Raw genomic sequence first — 16282 nt, 5'->3', positions numbered from 1 at the left:
CAGAATGGGGATTTGATGAAAATGATGATGAAAATGCCCCATTTTAGAGGTAATAATAATTCTACGGAAAGGCCAAATCAACGATACTGCACACATAACACATTGGCTCAGCAATTCCAAAAAAAAAAAATCTGGAAACCTGAAGTGGGTAATAAAATAAAATGAAAAAAAAATAAAAATAAAAAACAAGTCAGCTTTTCCAGTTCTGGAAAGATTCTTAGGACAAATGAGTGCAAAGAGTCCGTTTTCCAGTTTGATACCCCTTTTTCCTGGCTCGGGCGTGTGTGTGCGCGCGCGTGTGTGTGTGTGTGTGTGTGTGTATGTGTGTGTGTGTATGTGTGTGTGCAGGCCCACCTGCATGCCCGCCCGCAGGCACACTCACACGCCCACGATCACGCCTGCACACCAACTCACCTATGCGTGCGCGTACGTTAACCCGCGCCTGCACACACACACACACACACACACACACACACAAACACAGTCCCCGAGCGCTGAGTCGAGTTAATCATTATTCTTACTTGGTCCTAAGTTGCAAGCTAATGCCTCAGAAAATGAGGCCGTATGTGGGAAGAGACAGGGAGCGGGAGTGAGACAGAGAAACCCTTGGAACGCAGCCACGGGCCTCGCTGGTGTAACACTCATGGCGTAAGCGAGAGCATGTGCTCGCTCACATGCATGTCAGGAGTTCCGCCGGACCGAGCCGCACGCCGAATTGTCATGCATTCACACAGATCCGCGCCAGATCACTTTCTTCGCAGGGAAGTGATCTGGCGCACTTATAGCGCTGATTATAGATATTAATGCCAGGTCAGGCATGTTTGACATCGTTGGATTCCTCCTGCCAGGAAACTAAAGCGTTGAAGATGTGGCGTACGAACGACAGCGCATTTCGCTCAATTCAATAGGCATACCGGGGAAAATATCCCGCGCAAGTTTTGGTTGCAATTAACTTTGCGCGGGGAATTCAGCTACCGCCTCCAAGACATTTCTCACAGGGGCCAGAGAGGGCTGATCTGGACTGGACCGGTCCTGACCTGATGTCAGGCTAGATCTGATACCTCAGGCGCCCCAAGCAATCAGCAAGTCTGTTCTACAGCTAATGCTAACTGCATCCTGTGGTCATTACGCTGAACAGGCCATTTAGAAAGTATGGCTCTTTGGTTTAGATAGTATCTGCAGACTGATTTCCAGGAGGGCTTTGGAAAATATAGGGTGGATATTTAGACTGCAGATGGAACCTCCTCGCGGCGATATCGACCGGACCCGAGGAGCTTGTCGACACGTCGGGTCAAAAGCCAGATAAAACATTCCGAGGCGGAAACGGTTTCGAGGTCACCTGAAACTTCCCCGCTGCCGCCGCCGTCACGAAATAGTGTTCTGGTATAAAAACCGAAGTGTCACAAAATGAAATTTTCAAAAACACGTCGGCACGATCGCGTCCTCTTTCCTGCCGTGAGACCAGAACAGAATGGAATTTGAAACGTTTTAGCCAAAAATGTTTCCATGGTCAAGGTGTTTTTTGCAGAAACGTTTCAGATTTCGTTATGCTCTCCAGCTTCAGCCTAATCTCTCGAGGGGGCGCTCGGGGGGCATTGATCGATGCGCAGGTGAGTGACCTCTGGCACACGTTGTCTCACACACACGAACCAAACACTCACAGACTTTGACATTATGGTGGACAGTGAACTACTGGGAATAACAAGGGTGAAAAGGGCCGCGTTGATTGCTCAATGCTTAATGCTCTGGACAGCCCGCTGTGCTGCATCTCCTCCACAGCTGCGGTCTTAGCCAACTGTGGCCTCGTGCCACTTGGAACGGGGATGGGAACGGGACCGGGGGGGCGCAATGGGAATATTTACCCGTTTACAACAACCGGACTCATCGGGGATACCGTGAAATTCCTCCAAGACTTCATCCGCGTGCCTTGAAATCTTTAGATCGGAGTGCGATCGCTCCGACAGAGTCGTTTCCTGTTTGAGTAGTTTTGTCGACGTACCGAGGAATGTTTGCAACAAGTTTTGATATATTGTGTGTCTCTATGTCATTCAGGTAGTGTGGCGAGCATAGATAAGCAACCCTATGAGGTGAAAACCCCCTCCAGTCCCGTACTATCCCCTCCCAGTAACAACAGCAGGAATAAGGGATGTCACGGCTCTTCCTCCTTTTGGCAATGCTCCTCATCTCCTGCAGCATCCAGGTGCGTCCCCGGAGAGTGCACACACACACACACACACACACACACACACACACACACACACTCTTACACAAATTGTGCACGCATGAATAAAAGTCTGAGCAACATCATGAACCGTTTTGGAAAATTGCGATAAGACCGACAGTGGTGTCTGAGCTGAATATGGTTATTTTAGTGAATAACAAATAGGCTTCAAATGACCTTTTGATGTTTACTGACGCCGCTGCCGTGGCCAACATGGTCGCAACCCGGTCTGACTACCGATGCAAACCGGGTTTTGCATCCACGTGGAACGTGTGACTTTACCTGCACAGAATCTGCAGGAACTAATAATAATAACTAATAAATAAGCCGATTTAATATTTTGAGCCACCGACGCTGTCAAACGATGCACGGCGGTCTGCGGATGGCCGTAAAGAGGTGGTGAAGGTGTCTGAACGCCACGGTAACTTCTCGTACGTCTGGATCTCGTAAACCCGTCACATTATTTTCATATTATTTCATTTTATCTCCGGTCGTCGTCAACATCAGCACCGGGTTTGCATTCTAGCTGCATCCCTGGGTTCCCCTCCCCCGCGGCATCATGGCTGTAGCTGCCTCTGCTTTCTCCATATTCTCCTTTGCAATTGATAATAATTTGTTTCTTTCTCAAAATTCAGTTCTACAGGTTTTTTTTTTGCATTTTTTATTGATTTAATAATCGTCTACAGCTGGACTTACTGTCCGTCCTAAGACGGTAACAGTATCGGGTTTGTGTGAATGTAACTCCGGGGATGGTGAAGGAACTTGGAAGGTTAATAAAACAGTCCTTACAACTCCATTTGCAGTTAAACACAGGACGCTTTGTTAATAGCAGTAGAAACTGTGAGAGCAAAGCTTTGACAGTCTGCCATTTCTCGGTGAGCAACAAAAGCAGCGTTCATCTGCATATGACATGCAATTTTTCATTAAATCTAATTATTTTCCTTGTTTAATCTGCTCCGTGTAACCCATTGTGTCTCGTAGAATATAAAAGTTGCTGCTAATTAAAAAGAGAAGTGCGGGAAAAAAAAGCCACTTTTGTTCTGCAATTTGAATAATGGACGCACAGCTTTGCTGGTGACCAGAAATAGATGATGGCGAACCCCAGGACGGATATCCCTACGCCGACAGCAACTTTGTTAGCCTCTTTTAGTCGCTGGCCTTTAAAATGCGTGGGTGTTTTTTTTTATTTTTTATTTTTTTACCGCCACCGCCCTCTGACACAAGCCGGTGTCGCGATGTGGAAATCCAAATAAACGGGGCTCTCCTAACATCAGCCTGCACCAGGAAAACAGAGAATATTGGCAGACAGGATGACATTATCTGCAGCTCCTGTAGATATGATGGGAAAATACAAAAATGAATGAACGTTTAATGCCCTTATTCTACCCGAAAGATTCATCTACGGTTGTCGTGCCTTTCACTTAATCGATGCTGAAAAGTGTATAATTTACAGACCATTAGCAGCAGCTTGACCTTTCCTCATTATCTCTCTGACCTCATATCTTCACCACTCCACCCTAGGTGTCTCCTTCAGTTACCATGGACAAGCTCCAGGAGAGTTGGAAGCTGTACAAGGAGGAGTGCGATCGCAACAACAGCAGAGATCCACTGGGCGTCGGTAAACACGACACGCCGCAGTTAGTACGATGACCTCATGAGCGCCGCGTGATAAAAACTTTAGGATTTAGACTAATGTGCTTATCGGGAGTAACAGGAGAGTGCAAAATACGCAAACAAAGCATGGATTTTATATCATTTGCAGTCTAGAACGGAGGCAACCGGCTAATACACTTACAGCTAATGGGCTGCCGCAAATTTCGGCCCGCGGCGTGTTTTCAAATCTGCTCCCGGATTTCTATTTTCTGCACCTCGCTTGCACTGTGTTCGGCGTGAATTGTCACCGGCTCGTCGCGCGATGATAACCCCGTCGGCGTGTTTGACTGAATGCCCCCCCTGCCCTTCCGCTGGGGGGGCTATGGACCGCTGGCATGTTTATGTTTGGGAAATGTAGCGCCGAACCCTGGAGCTCTCGCAGCCAAGACGTTTGTGATCTTATGCAACCCAACGCCGCTTTCATACGTCTCCTCGTACCCCCGTGTGCAACGGAAGGGTACCGGAGGTACACAAACGCCGGCTTCTAGCTTTACTTTTGTGAAGAGGATAAAAGACGTGACGTGAACAGCTGCGTGCCGAAGGACTTCGCACTGGAGCGAAGATGAAAAGCCGTGATCTGTACAGACGCTGTAATGGCCTCTGGCAATTATTTTTTCAGAGCTATGTGACTCTGGCAGTGCTCGGTCAGCAGATGACCGTATTCAAGGGGTGCAGGAAAGTGCAAAGGTCACGGTTCAATCCGCTCGTGAAATATTCAAAAAAGGAAAAAAAAATAGGGGAAAAAATGCAAAAAAAAGGTTCAATTTATTCCATATTATGCCTCCTAGAGATTTTCCTCTTTCTTACATTACATTACATTACATTACATTTGACAGACGCTTTTATCCAAAGCGACCTATAATAGAGGACATAAGGACTGCAAATAACTCTTGCAAATACAAGATGCACAGGAAATATACAGAACAGTAAGCTGGGGTTAGTGTTTTTTTTTTTTTGTTTTTTTTTTTGACATACACAAACGTACACACACACACACTGCATAGCCTAACTTGGTGCCTAACCTGATCTGGGGCAGCTCAAGCATCAGCGCAGTACTATTTCGCCCTCTCTATTATGTAAGAATGCAAAATAGTTTTTCCTCCTTGCTTTGCAAACCAGTGACCTGAGGGTCAGTAAGGTTCGGGTCACACTGAGGAAGCTCCTGCGCCCCCTTGTGTTTTCAAAGTGACTTGTTGTTGTGATTTTGGGGGGTGTCACAGTGTGTGTGTGTGTCGCGCTCACTCGCCTCTCGTCGTCCACAGGCCTCGTTTGTAACAGAACGTTCGACAAATACGCCTGCTGGCCCGATGGACTCCCCAACACCACCGTCAGCGTTTCATGCCCGTGGTATCTGCCGTGGCACCATAAAGGTAAAAACCTGCCGTTTATGCGAAAAAACAGCTCAAGGCACGAAACAGAGGAACATTTGTGTGTGTGTGTGTGTTTCAGTTCTGCACGGAATGGTGTATCAGGAGTGTGATGCAAATGGCCAGTGGGGGCCAGTGAAGAACACAAGTGAGTGTGACTCTAATGATCCCAGTCAGGTAAGACAATGTGTAAATATCCAAGAGAGAAAAATTCAAAACAACGCTTGGAATTGGGCTTTTATGGCAAATCACTGCCGAAGCAGATTTATCACAATGCTGTCAAATAAAGGAAAGGGATTGTAATCCTAAGCTGTTTGTATGTGGTTTGAATTGCAGCAGTATTACGGACATATTCGGATCATGTACACGGTGGGTTACTCCTTATCGCTGGTGGCTCTGGTGCTGGCCCTCGGTATCCTCATATTCTTCAGGTAATAATATTTCCAGATATCAGCTTTGACAAAAAGGTGTGAAGTCACAGTCCATTTTTAATATATGGTGGCTTCTTCGTGTGTGTCAATCACAACCACGGCAAAAAGTTTACAGAAAGTACACGCCTTCAACCTCCTCTTCTTCTTCTCCTCTGGGCTTTTCCCTTCAGGGGGTCGCCACAGCCAATCAACCTTTTCCTCTCACAACTAACTTCGTATCTTTTCCTTCTACGTCCATAAATCTTCTGCCCAATATGTCGATCACCATCTACCAGTCGATCGCGAAGGTAGCGTGGGTCGATCGCGTGGCGTTAAAACGTAGACGTCAGCCTATCCTCCTCACTAGTCACTTGACTGACAGTCGGTTTGTCCAATCTGACCTTTTCTGACACCGGTGTCACTGCGCACGTGCACATAACAGCGCCCTCTAGCAAGCTAGCGGGTTAGCCTCCAATTTGTGTCTTCTAAACTTATGGGTACTTATGGAGTCGGACCAAGTAAAAAGACTAAAACGTATCTCTTCCATACAGAATGGGAGGTGGACTTTTTTTTTCACTATGTTATTGTCAAAGTGCGTTTGCCTCATCCGCCGGTCTGCCATCGCTATACTGAAAAAAGGGAAATGCGGAGCGGCATTTTCAGACCGTTCATAAAAACTACAGCGCCGACTTCCCTCCGAAAAGTGAGCCAAGAAGGAGAAAGGTGAAGGAACTAAAATCCCAACTGTCAGCTAACTTCAACTATGCTGCCGACTCCATTCAAGTCATCGGAAATGAGGAATTTACCAAAAAAGTACTCTGTTGTAGTGTGTCATAAGGGTTCATGCAGTTATGCAAGATCCACAAACATTTATTGTGTTAAGCATACACAGGAGATGTATAAATAAATATAAATTCAGCATTTTTAGTGGAGGTAAATGATTTTCACATGGTCATTTGAAAAGTTGCTCACAAGGTGATAAAGTGTGGCCACCCCTGCTCTAGACCTCCTACTCCAGCATCTTCATCTCCGCGACCTCTTGCTCTTCCTCCTGCCTTTTTCTTCATTGTCACTGTTTCACTCCTTCAACCCTGGTGACGTTTAATTTTTTTCTCAAGTCCCTGGTTGGATTCCGCCAGGAAGGATTTTTTTATGTGGAGTCTCCACGTTCTCTCCATGTCTGCGTGGGTTTCCTCCCAAAGTCCAAAACCTTTCAGGTTTATTGGAGACTCTAAATTGCCCAAATGTGTATGATGTATGTCTCTATGACGGGTGAATGGTGGTCTGTCTGTATATTTGCACCGCAGCCACCCTTATCGCAGGATAAGCGATAGATAATAAATTAATGAATGAAAGTAATGAAATAATATACTTTTAGCTAGCTCAAGCAGTAATACCCTACTTCCTGATGAACTGTATTTTTTAAATATCTCAATTCTTTTATTATACTTTATTAATCCCTTTATTAAACCCCTCATGGATGAACCATGAGCAGTTAGCATTTAGCCCGAGCCCGCTTAACTTCCGAGGTCAGATGAGATCAGATGTATTCAGGCAAAATATCTTATGTCATTATTACTTAATTTTCCCGCAATGATAGATTATGCAAATGTATCTATATAAACGGACAGCAAGAAAAATTGCCTCAAGTGAGTGAGTGAACGGTTGTCTGCGATTGACGGGCGACCAGTCCGGGGTGTGCTCCGCCTCTTGCCCGATGTCATATTTGCAACCATAACACTGGAATAATAGTTCTGTTGTTAACCAGAGCGTATGTTCTCCCCCAAAAAACAGGAAACTACATTGCATGAGGAACAACATCCATATGAATCTGTTTGCATCTTTCATCCTGCGAGCGTTGTCCATCCTCATCAAAGATGCTTTGATGGAGGCCAACATCTCATCGCAGGACCTCAGCAGAGAGCAGGATCAGGGGTTTCCCAGGGCGTCCATGCCTCCCGTGGAGCTGCTAGTCAACAACGAGGTCAGCGGTGATCTTCGGGAACATAATGAGCGAAATGATCATCAAAAATGTAATGACGCTAATGCTATAATTATTTAAGATAGTAAATTGCTTGTCATTTATTTACTTGACTAATCTTAAATTGAGTTCCACAACAAAAGTCCAAAATTTTGACAGGAGTCATTAGCTTTACATTCTTTTCCCGTCAATCGCAGGCGATCGTAATCTCTATCGCAAAGTTTTAATTTCAGTGACATATGCTAAATGCTTTGATTTTTTTTTTTTTTAAACCAGAATTTTTATTTATTTATGTATTCATTTTATATTCACGGAAACATGAAATAAATAAGGAGAAAAATGTAATAATTCTACGCCTGTGGAAACAGAATGTTTAGCATTGGCCAGATGGGTTCAACAGTCTCAGCTGGCTGAGGTTTATAAACTGGTGCTGTTTTTTTAAAGGCCGGAGGCGCAACGCCCGAATTTAAGCAACAGACCTGACCATCTATCTCTTGTGGCGCAGAGACAGACAGTATTAATCAGCACGACGCAGGATATTTCTTATAATTAACGGGACCTCGTTTCTATCTCGCAGATTACTATTAGCTGCCGAATCGCGGCGGCGATGATGCAGTACAGCATCTTGGCCAACAGCTACTGGCTGCTGGTGGAAGGCATCTACCTCCACAACCTCCTCGTCATCACCGTGTTTACAGAGAGGAACTACTTCAAAATCTACCTGTGCATCGGCTGGGGTGAGCCGCGGCGCCGATACCGTATCAGATCAGAACAGTGAATAGGAAAAATAAAATAAAATGAACAGTAAAGCTCGAGATAAATAAATAAAAATAAAGTGAAAGGTATGTAAAGATATTCGTAACGTATATACGTGTGCATTTGCAGGTACATGCCTATGATTATATGTAATCGTTTTGTGTCTAAGTAGGGGTTGTTGCACAGTAAAATATTTATTGCACAGAAGAAACATGAAATATGAAAGCCTGCAAATGACCGTGTTTACCGGTTTCATTTCTCCACAGGTACCCCTTTAATATTCCTCGTGCCCTGGGTGATAGCAAAATACTTATATGAAAACCAAGAGTAAGTACTCTCCCTCCTCGTCCTTCTCCTTCTCTTGCGTCGTACCTCCAGAAATAGATTAAATGAAAACTCTAGACGGCACATTCCAGCTTCTTCTGCTGGGATCTATATTTGTCACACGATGCAGCGTGACATAACACGGAAGGCGGGACGGTGTTTCTCCTAAACACATGGATGTTGACACTCAGCAGGTCACGGTGGATCTGACACTTCATTACGGCACGAGTCGACGGCCACACTTAGACTTCACACAAACCAAAAATGGAAATCGTGTCCGAGTGTTTTTTTTTTTTTTTCGCCGTCAGACTTGTTAGTGCCTTCGAAATATTTCACGCTAACGTTCGGCACGCAGTCCTCATTGTCCGGTCGCTTGGTTTTCATTTTGGTGGAAAACAGAGCGGAGGGGGATATATTTAAAAAAAAAAAAAAAAAAAAAAAAAGAAGCTGCAGAAACGTGCTTCGGTGGTGCGTCCCCTTCTCTCTCGGTGCAACAGTCACCCTCACATTTGATCAGTCAAGGGAGAAGAAAAGAATGACAAAAGACGTTAGTGTCAGCGAGGCTTTGTCTGAAACCACAGGAGGTGTTTCTTTCTGCAAAAGGTCTGCGTAGTTTCCTCCCGCCGACATTCACCACCGTGACTTTCCTTCCCAGGTGCTGGGGGCAAAATCTAAACATGAATTACTGGTGGATCATCCGCTCCCCCATACTGCTGGCGGTTGTGGTAATTTCCTTTTCCTCATCCCTTTTGTCACCCCTGTTTGTTATTATTTCTGAATCATTTGTTACAGCCGCTCGCCATCAAATCTTACGCGAGCGTCCGTTTTGACTGTCTCAACAATTATTTTTTGTAGCTGTTCTCCATATATTATTTAAGAAATCTTATTTATTCATGAACTATGAAAGGCTTTTTCCAGTTAAGGTCTCACATCTGGGAAATGTTGCAATTATTTTTTTTTTTTTTTTGGGGATTAAATAAATATGATTTTCTCTTTTTCGAACCGCGCGGACTGTAGAGCGCAATGATGCCTTTACTTGCTCTTGTTCTCTGTAAAGGTCAGTTTTGAGCATTTGTATAAATCTGATCTGTCACCGCTCTTATGGCGGCCGGGTTTCCGGCATTTTCCGTGCATTAATCGTCCTGTTAAGTGTCCTGTATCTCACAGGAATTCCTGTGTTTGTCAAAGGGACGGCAGGCCGGGTTCCCATTTAAGTTTTCCCATTTTAGTTTCCCTCTTTTTAAATTGATCCCAGCGTGCCCAGGCCGCTTGTGCAAATGAAACTAGTGAATCCTTGGAAAACATGATTATTACCAGGCTTATTACCACACTTTAGGAGTGGGTTTTTCCGGTCGCCTCTGTTTGACAAGGCTGATATTTAGGACTCGGCGAAGGGGCGGCTCGAACGTCAGCGAAGAGCCCGTTGCGTATTGGGCCACTTCCAGAGCGTTTTCATTTACTCCACAGGAAGCAGGAGATGGACCTTGACAGAGGTCTCTGGTCTCAGAGTGCCATTCACCTTTTGTCCTGCCCAAAGGAGTACTGAGAAAATCAGTTCACTAAAAAGTCAGCGTCGCATTTTCTCAGTAACCGAACATTCTAACGTGTCATTACTTGGAAATATATATAAACGTCAAACAGCTTTAACACTTTATATTTTATTGTATTTCTTATTCTCCCTCCTTCCTAGTATTATCTATTATTGTTATGTTTTGCTTGAAACTCTGGCACAACAATTTCCTTCGGGATGAATAAAGTTGTTCTTATCTTATCTTATCTTATCTTATCTTATCTTATCTTATCTTATCTTATCTTATCTTATCTTATATGAATGCAGCGGACCCCAACCTTTTTTTGTTTTATGCATGAAAATGTTTCTGCAGACCGGTTAGAGGCGCGGGGGATTCAAATAATAACAACTTCACAGTATTTAATCTGAATAAAACGATTTATATTAGGCAATTCCCATCATGTAGCACTGTAATAAAAAAATAATAAATCAATAAAAATAACATTTTGAGGGTTTCATCGCTTCACGAGCTAGCCGTTCACTGCCAATGATGCATAGCGAGCGCGGAGCTTGGGTGTCACCTGTTGCGATGATACACTTTTTATTAGGCAATTACAATATTAAGTGCGGCAATAAGGCGAAGGCGGAAACAGTCGTTTTTCAAAATAAGATCCGGAAAGTCTAATGAAAAAAGCTATCATCTTTACCAAGACAGATTTTCTTTGCGGACCAGGACAAAATGTTCCCCGGACCGCTGTCGGGTTGTGGACCACTGCGTTAATGGCTTCACAACAGTAATTTCGGTGGATCATAATTCTACGGTTTCTTCCCGCTGTCCAAAAACACGCAGTAGGTCCATTTGAAACCTTACATTCCCCAGATGTGTGAATGAGAGCGTGAACGGTTTTATGTCTCTATTATGGTTTATTTTTCTCACGGCTCTTAGTTCATAACCGCAACGCTAAACTGTCTTTGACTGTATTATTTCCTCAGAGAGGATTAGAAGTTGACATTTTAATCGAGAATTAATCTTCATATATTGACCGGCAATTGTAAAGTTCACCACCGTTCCAAAATCAAACCAACGCGGTCATAATAATAAAAAATAAATAAATGACCTGACATTAATTGTATGTATAAATTAGGTCCTCTCCCAAGAACCTGCAAATTACTTGTAACAACTGACTTGAAAATAAAAAGGTCACTTCACAAGTAATTTTCATTAGGGGCACCCACTGTTTGTTGAAATGCCAATCCCTTTTAATAACACGCTTCTGTTGGGTGTAATAAAGTTAACTCGGCTTCAGTCGCATCGCAAAAATAACCGCCCGGATAGTTTCACTCGGGCCGGTAGATTCTAGGCAGCTGTTTTTTTTTTTTTCCTTTATCCCGTCGTTTTGGTTGCATGTCGCTACTCTGCCGCTGTGTGTGTGTGTGTGTGTGTGTGTGTGTGGGGGGGGGTGTCGGTCAATGACGTGTTTGCTGTCGAGTCAAAGGCCATTCGCAGCGTTTTCATAAACAAACACAATCGTTCGCCCGCAAGAGAAGGCGTCCTGCCAATAGGAGGGTTTGCGGTTCAATTCCTGGCCGCTAGCGTCATCGCTAGTAGCATGCCAAAAAAAAAAAAAAACCCACCGAATCCCAATTTTGTCCATGAAGAAATCCTTGATCTCCACCTTCTTATCTTTCACAGATCAACTTCCTCATCTTCATCCATATCATTAAAATACTGGTGTCAAAACTACGAGCGAACCAAATGAGATACACAGACTACAAGTTCAGGTAAGTTGAAGCGCTGCAGGATTTTATCGTATATCTATCTTTTTTTATCTCCCTCTGCAATCACTGCGCCGTCTCTCATCCGATCCGTCGCAGGTTGGCGAAGTCGACTCTGACCCTGATCCCCCTGCTGGGAATCCATCAGGTGGTCTTTATTTACGTGACCGACGAGGCCACGGAAACAACCATCGGTTTGCGTCTCACCAAACTAGTCATCGATCTCTTCTTCTCCTCATTCCAGGTAAGACAAGTATGAATCATTGCTTGTAAAAGAAATGCAATGAAAACATACTCAAACGACTACTTTGCGTAACCTCAGATGTTAGCGAGGGCATCCAAGGTCGCGGGCTGATGAATCTGGTGTTTCGTAGCCTGGGAAACATTCGGCTGTAAAATCACGAAGTGTGAAAGTTGGACCGCAAAATGTTGCAGACGGAGATGTTCGTGAGAAACTGTCCTTCAAAAGGACGGGACGGAGAAGCTGTCAGAATCGCTGCAAAGTGAGCGTTACATGTGATCGGGTGTGATGAAACGTTATGGAAATTTAATGTGCGATAAAGGGAATGCACACAGAACGCAATTACCTTTTAAAATACACTGTGTGCTAAATTAATTGGATAAAGATGGCTGTCAGATGTGTTTGTTTACATGGCAACTCTAACAGCTGAGAGGCGCCTGTATTTCTTCTCGTGTCACGGAGGATTACATCTCCATAACGCGCTATCTTTACGCCGCTAACCGTCTCTGTCACACCGGGTCATAATGATTGACCTTTTTTACCATGAGAACATAGATGACACGTGCCAAGAAAACAGACCACTACCGGGGAAACTGTCTCCGTGATGGGATTGACGCCGACAGCGGGCGCGGAGCGGTGAAGAGACTGAAGTTGTACGGCCGCGAGACGTTCGACGGCACCGACATAATGCGCGTTCGGCTGCACCCTGTAATTGTGACGTGACGGCGGTCAAACTAATTACGTGTCCACGGTAATATGTGGCCTGTCAGCATACAGAACCTGGGAACCAGCGCAAGGTAGAGTCTAGAAAATCAATACTATTCATGTAAAACTACAATTACAAGGGAGCGAATTACATAGAAAAAACATAATCTGGTGAATTGTAGAATTTTGATTTTAAATAATTTCTGCAAGTTTAATATCTTTAAGCTCTTGAACTGTGTTCATGCGTTATACGATCGCCTTCATTTAAAAAAAAAAAAAAAAAAATCTGCCTCTCTTTCCACATCTGTTTCTCATCCCTACATCTTTCTTGTCTGAGGTTATTCACCGACTCTTGATTTTCTCTATCGAGTCCAGTATGGAGTAAATAAGCAACTTTCAACATAAGATAAATCAGGATTTAAGATACCGTGCCTTTTTATATTACCCGCTGAAAAACAGAGAAGTTCTAAGAACGGTCCAGCTTGATTTTTTTCTAGGAACTACCCTCATCCAAGGGAACCTTTAAGCTTTGCATTTGCGCGATCAACGCCGCGGACCTTCAGCTCCCCTTCCAAAAACAAACCGCCGTGAAGAAGAGGAAGACAATAGGGACAACATGGAGAGCAAAGCTACCACGGCGTTCATGTTCGACACGGCTGGAATAATAACCACAGACGATTCAGATGATTCAAGTGATTTTAGCTTCAACCTGGGCCATTAGCTAACTCCAGACTTATTTTTTTTAGATGTTGATGCTCCATTGTGAGCCCAGAAACCCTTTTTCATCTCAGCAGTCCAGGAGAGATTGGGCCTCTTTGTCGATGCATTACTCGTCGGCTCTGTCCATTTTCTTGCAAGAGCCCTGAACAAAATAGTTTTTGTGGTCAAAGAACCATAAAAAGACCCTGTTTGGAGTAGAAGCTAACATGGTTCTAGGTCCCTGGTTCCCACGTTGTCCGAAGGCACCAAGAAACGACCAAATTCCTGAGAAGGAAAGGAAAAGCTGCAAATAGTTCCTACAGTGCAGAAAAGGCTAAGGTTCAGATGACTGAAGAGGTCAAAGCTGCATGTAGAGGCGAATATCGTATTTGTCTTGCGTTCTCAAGAGAACAGTATCGTTGTCTCCACAGGGACTCCTGGTGGCCATCTTGTACTGCTTCGTCAACAAAGAAGTGAGTCTCCCGAATCGTAACATCAGACGTCTCTCGTGTCACGGCGTCCGTTCCGTTCACTGCTTTCTCGCCGCAGGTGCAATCGGAGGTCCTGAAGAAGTGGAAGCGCTGGAAGCTGGGAAGGAACATCGAGGAGGAATATCGTCACACCTACAGCAATACCCCGAACACGAAGACGGGCAGCCTGTTGAACCACGTCTCCCGCCTGCCCCACCTCCCTGACATTGCCAAAACTTCGTCCCCGATCTGCAGCCCGGAGGAAAGGCACATGCTCGTGGGCGGCTGCCAAAACGGCGAAGCGTACAATAAGGAGGACGGCCTGTGCACGTCCCCGCTGCATGAAGGAACCATCAGCAATTGCACCCTAGTGGAGGACATTGGACTCTCAGACAAAGTGCAGTGTTACGAGGTTAAGAGAGAGACCACGGAGAGCCAACAGTGAGACGAATGAGGAACAAAAACTCCATGAAAATGTTTAAATGGCCTTGAGCGCTCATCTGTCTGGAAAATTCTGCACTGAGTGGCCATGAAGAGCTGGAATGAGAGTCATCTGTCGGATCGGTCCGCACCCGAGGTCACGCCGACGGGCGGCTGAGCGGCACTCGACCCTTTCCGCACCCTTTCCGCAGGCGTCTTCGCCGAGATGCTCAACGCGCTTTGAGCCTCGTGGAAGTTTTCTGTAGATAATGTCCGGCTACAGCGGAGAAAAAACAAAACAAAAAAAAAAAACAACCTTGCAAATGATGTTGAAAAAAAAAAACAGCATCTCAACGCAGTTGAATGGTGTAAATAACGGGACAAAACAGAAAAAGAAACACGTAGAAACCTCAAATAGCAACTACAGAAACAAAATAAACCAAAAAAAAAAAACAAAAAAAAAACACAGGGTCCTTGTATGAGCTTTAATTTGTGCTGTGTATCAAAAGTGTGTTGTTTGTGGTACTGGAGATTAAAACTGGACATTGAGCTGCCTACACTAGAGAGATGGAAAAAAAAAAAAACAAAGACCAAACAAAAATGGTAGTGAAATGCGATTAAATGTGTTTCTTTCTTTAAGCGTCGTCGCTGTCTGGACGCGTTTAGATGGCGGCTGTTCGAGAAAAGAAAAAAAAAATAAATAAAAAAGACAACACGTTCTGTTCGCTCAGTTCGGTGACCACAGCGTTCTTCCAGGGCTCATAGGAAATTGGCAGCTGCTTTTTCGCCAGGTGATTCCTGGCGTCCGTATAGACATTACAAGAGGTCAAGAGAGGGTATGGGACAAACTTTGAAACGAGATGAAATGATTGTTGCTTCAATAATAAATGAGTGCAATTGATGTAATTGTATTAAGTGGGCCAGCTGTGTTTTCGAGGTAATAGTTGTAATTCTGTGCCATTAAATATGTTCCCCACTTCTCCGACCATCAAAAAGTAGACCGACGAGCCTTTAGCATACGATACGTAGTCTTACGCAACCCGAGGGGAAGCGCTCGAATCGAAGATATAAATACACACATGCATAAAGTACGAATCCGGCTCGGTGAGTCAACGTAACATGTCATCTCTGGCACAGGAGATGCTCCCGGTATATTTAGGTCGCGACGCACACTGACCGTACGGTTCTTGTGAGCGTACGTGGCACGGATCGGTCCCCGAAGAGGCCGCGCCGTGACATCCGGGCGTAGCAAAACAGGAAATAGATGCTACGAAGGGCTGCGTCCGGTCTATTCCTTCACGGACGCATATACATCTGCTCATCGCTTCGCATTCAGCCACACTCCGTCCACAGGGGCTGCGGAAACGTAGTGAAACCGTCCCCGAAATACGAACAAAAATATGACATTGTACTGACAAATCCGACAAATGATTAGTGGTACGATTGCTTCTGGACGCATCGGATCCGTGCTAAAGTGGTGGAGCATCTCACGAGCCATCGGTTCATCTCCACGATGCTGCAAGATGTTGTCAGAATGCACCTTGATTTTTCGCGAATGACTATTTGCACAAAACTGAATATTAATTTATAATAGGAAACTACTTGTGTGTGTGTGTATGTGTCGATTCATTCAATTGCTGTCTATATATTTCTCGGCACGGCTGTCTTATGTAAACGCGTGGGTCGAGAATGTGCGCATTTTCAGTATTCCAGATGTGTAGATGCTCTGTCGGCATCCGTAGGGGCCAA

General features: G+C 44.7%; 1 protein-coding gene across 2 annotated transcripts in view; it reads left to right on the top strand.

Moving 5' to 3' along the window:
- The window catches only part of gcgra (glucagon receptor a), a 42238-nt gene extending 26728 nt beyond the window's left edge, over window positions 1-15510 (top strand). The window contains exons 2-14 of one of the 2 annotated variants that reach the window (XM_086175358.1): window positions 2053-2200; window positions 3743-3839; window positions 5137-5244; window positions 5324-5418; window positions 5581-5672; window positions 7446-7635; window positions 8210-8369; window positions 8655-8715; window positions 9368-9437; window positions 11916-12004; window positions 12098-12242; window positions 14075-14116; window positions 14193-15510. In XM_086175358.1, coding sequence (XP_086031484.1) covers window positions 2147-2200; window positions 3743-3839; window positions 5137-5244; window positions 5324-5418; window positions 5581-5672; window positions 7446-7635; window positions 8210-8369; window positions 8655-8715; window positions 9368-9437; window positions 11916-12004; window positions 12098-12242; window positions 14075-14116; window positions 14193-14558 — 1569 coding nt within the window. In that variant the 5' untranslated portion in view covers window positions 2053-2146 and the 3' untranslated portion in view covers window positions 14559-15510. Of the gene's footprint in view, window positions 1-2052; window positions 2201-3742; window positions 3840-5136; window positions 5245-5323; window positions 5419-5577; window positions 5673-7445; window positions 7636-8209; window positions 8370-8654; window positions 8716-9367; window positions 9438-11915; window positions 12005-12097; window positions 12243-14074; window positions 14117-14192 lie in introns of both variants that reach the window. The other variant, XM_086175357.1, reaches the window with a different exon arrangement.
- Window positions 15511-16282: the final 772 nt, after the last annotated feature.

This window comes from Fistularia commersonii, chromosome 28 (assembly GCF_037954325.1).
Source record: "Fistularia commersonii isolate RoL2024-O1a breed Wild chromosome 28, RoL_Fcom_v1.0, whole genome shotgun sequence".
Classification (NCBI taxonomy): Eukaryota; Metazoa; Chordata; class Actinopteri; order Syngnathiformes; family Fistulariidae; genus Fistularia; species Fistularia commersonii.
The sequence above is the reverse complement of the archived record's forward strand: the minus strand, read 5'-3'. Positions and strand labels throughout refer to the sequence as shown.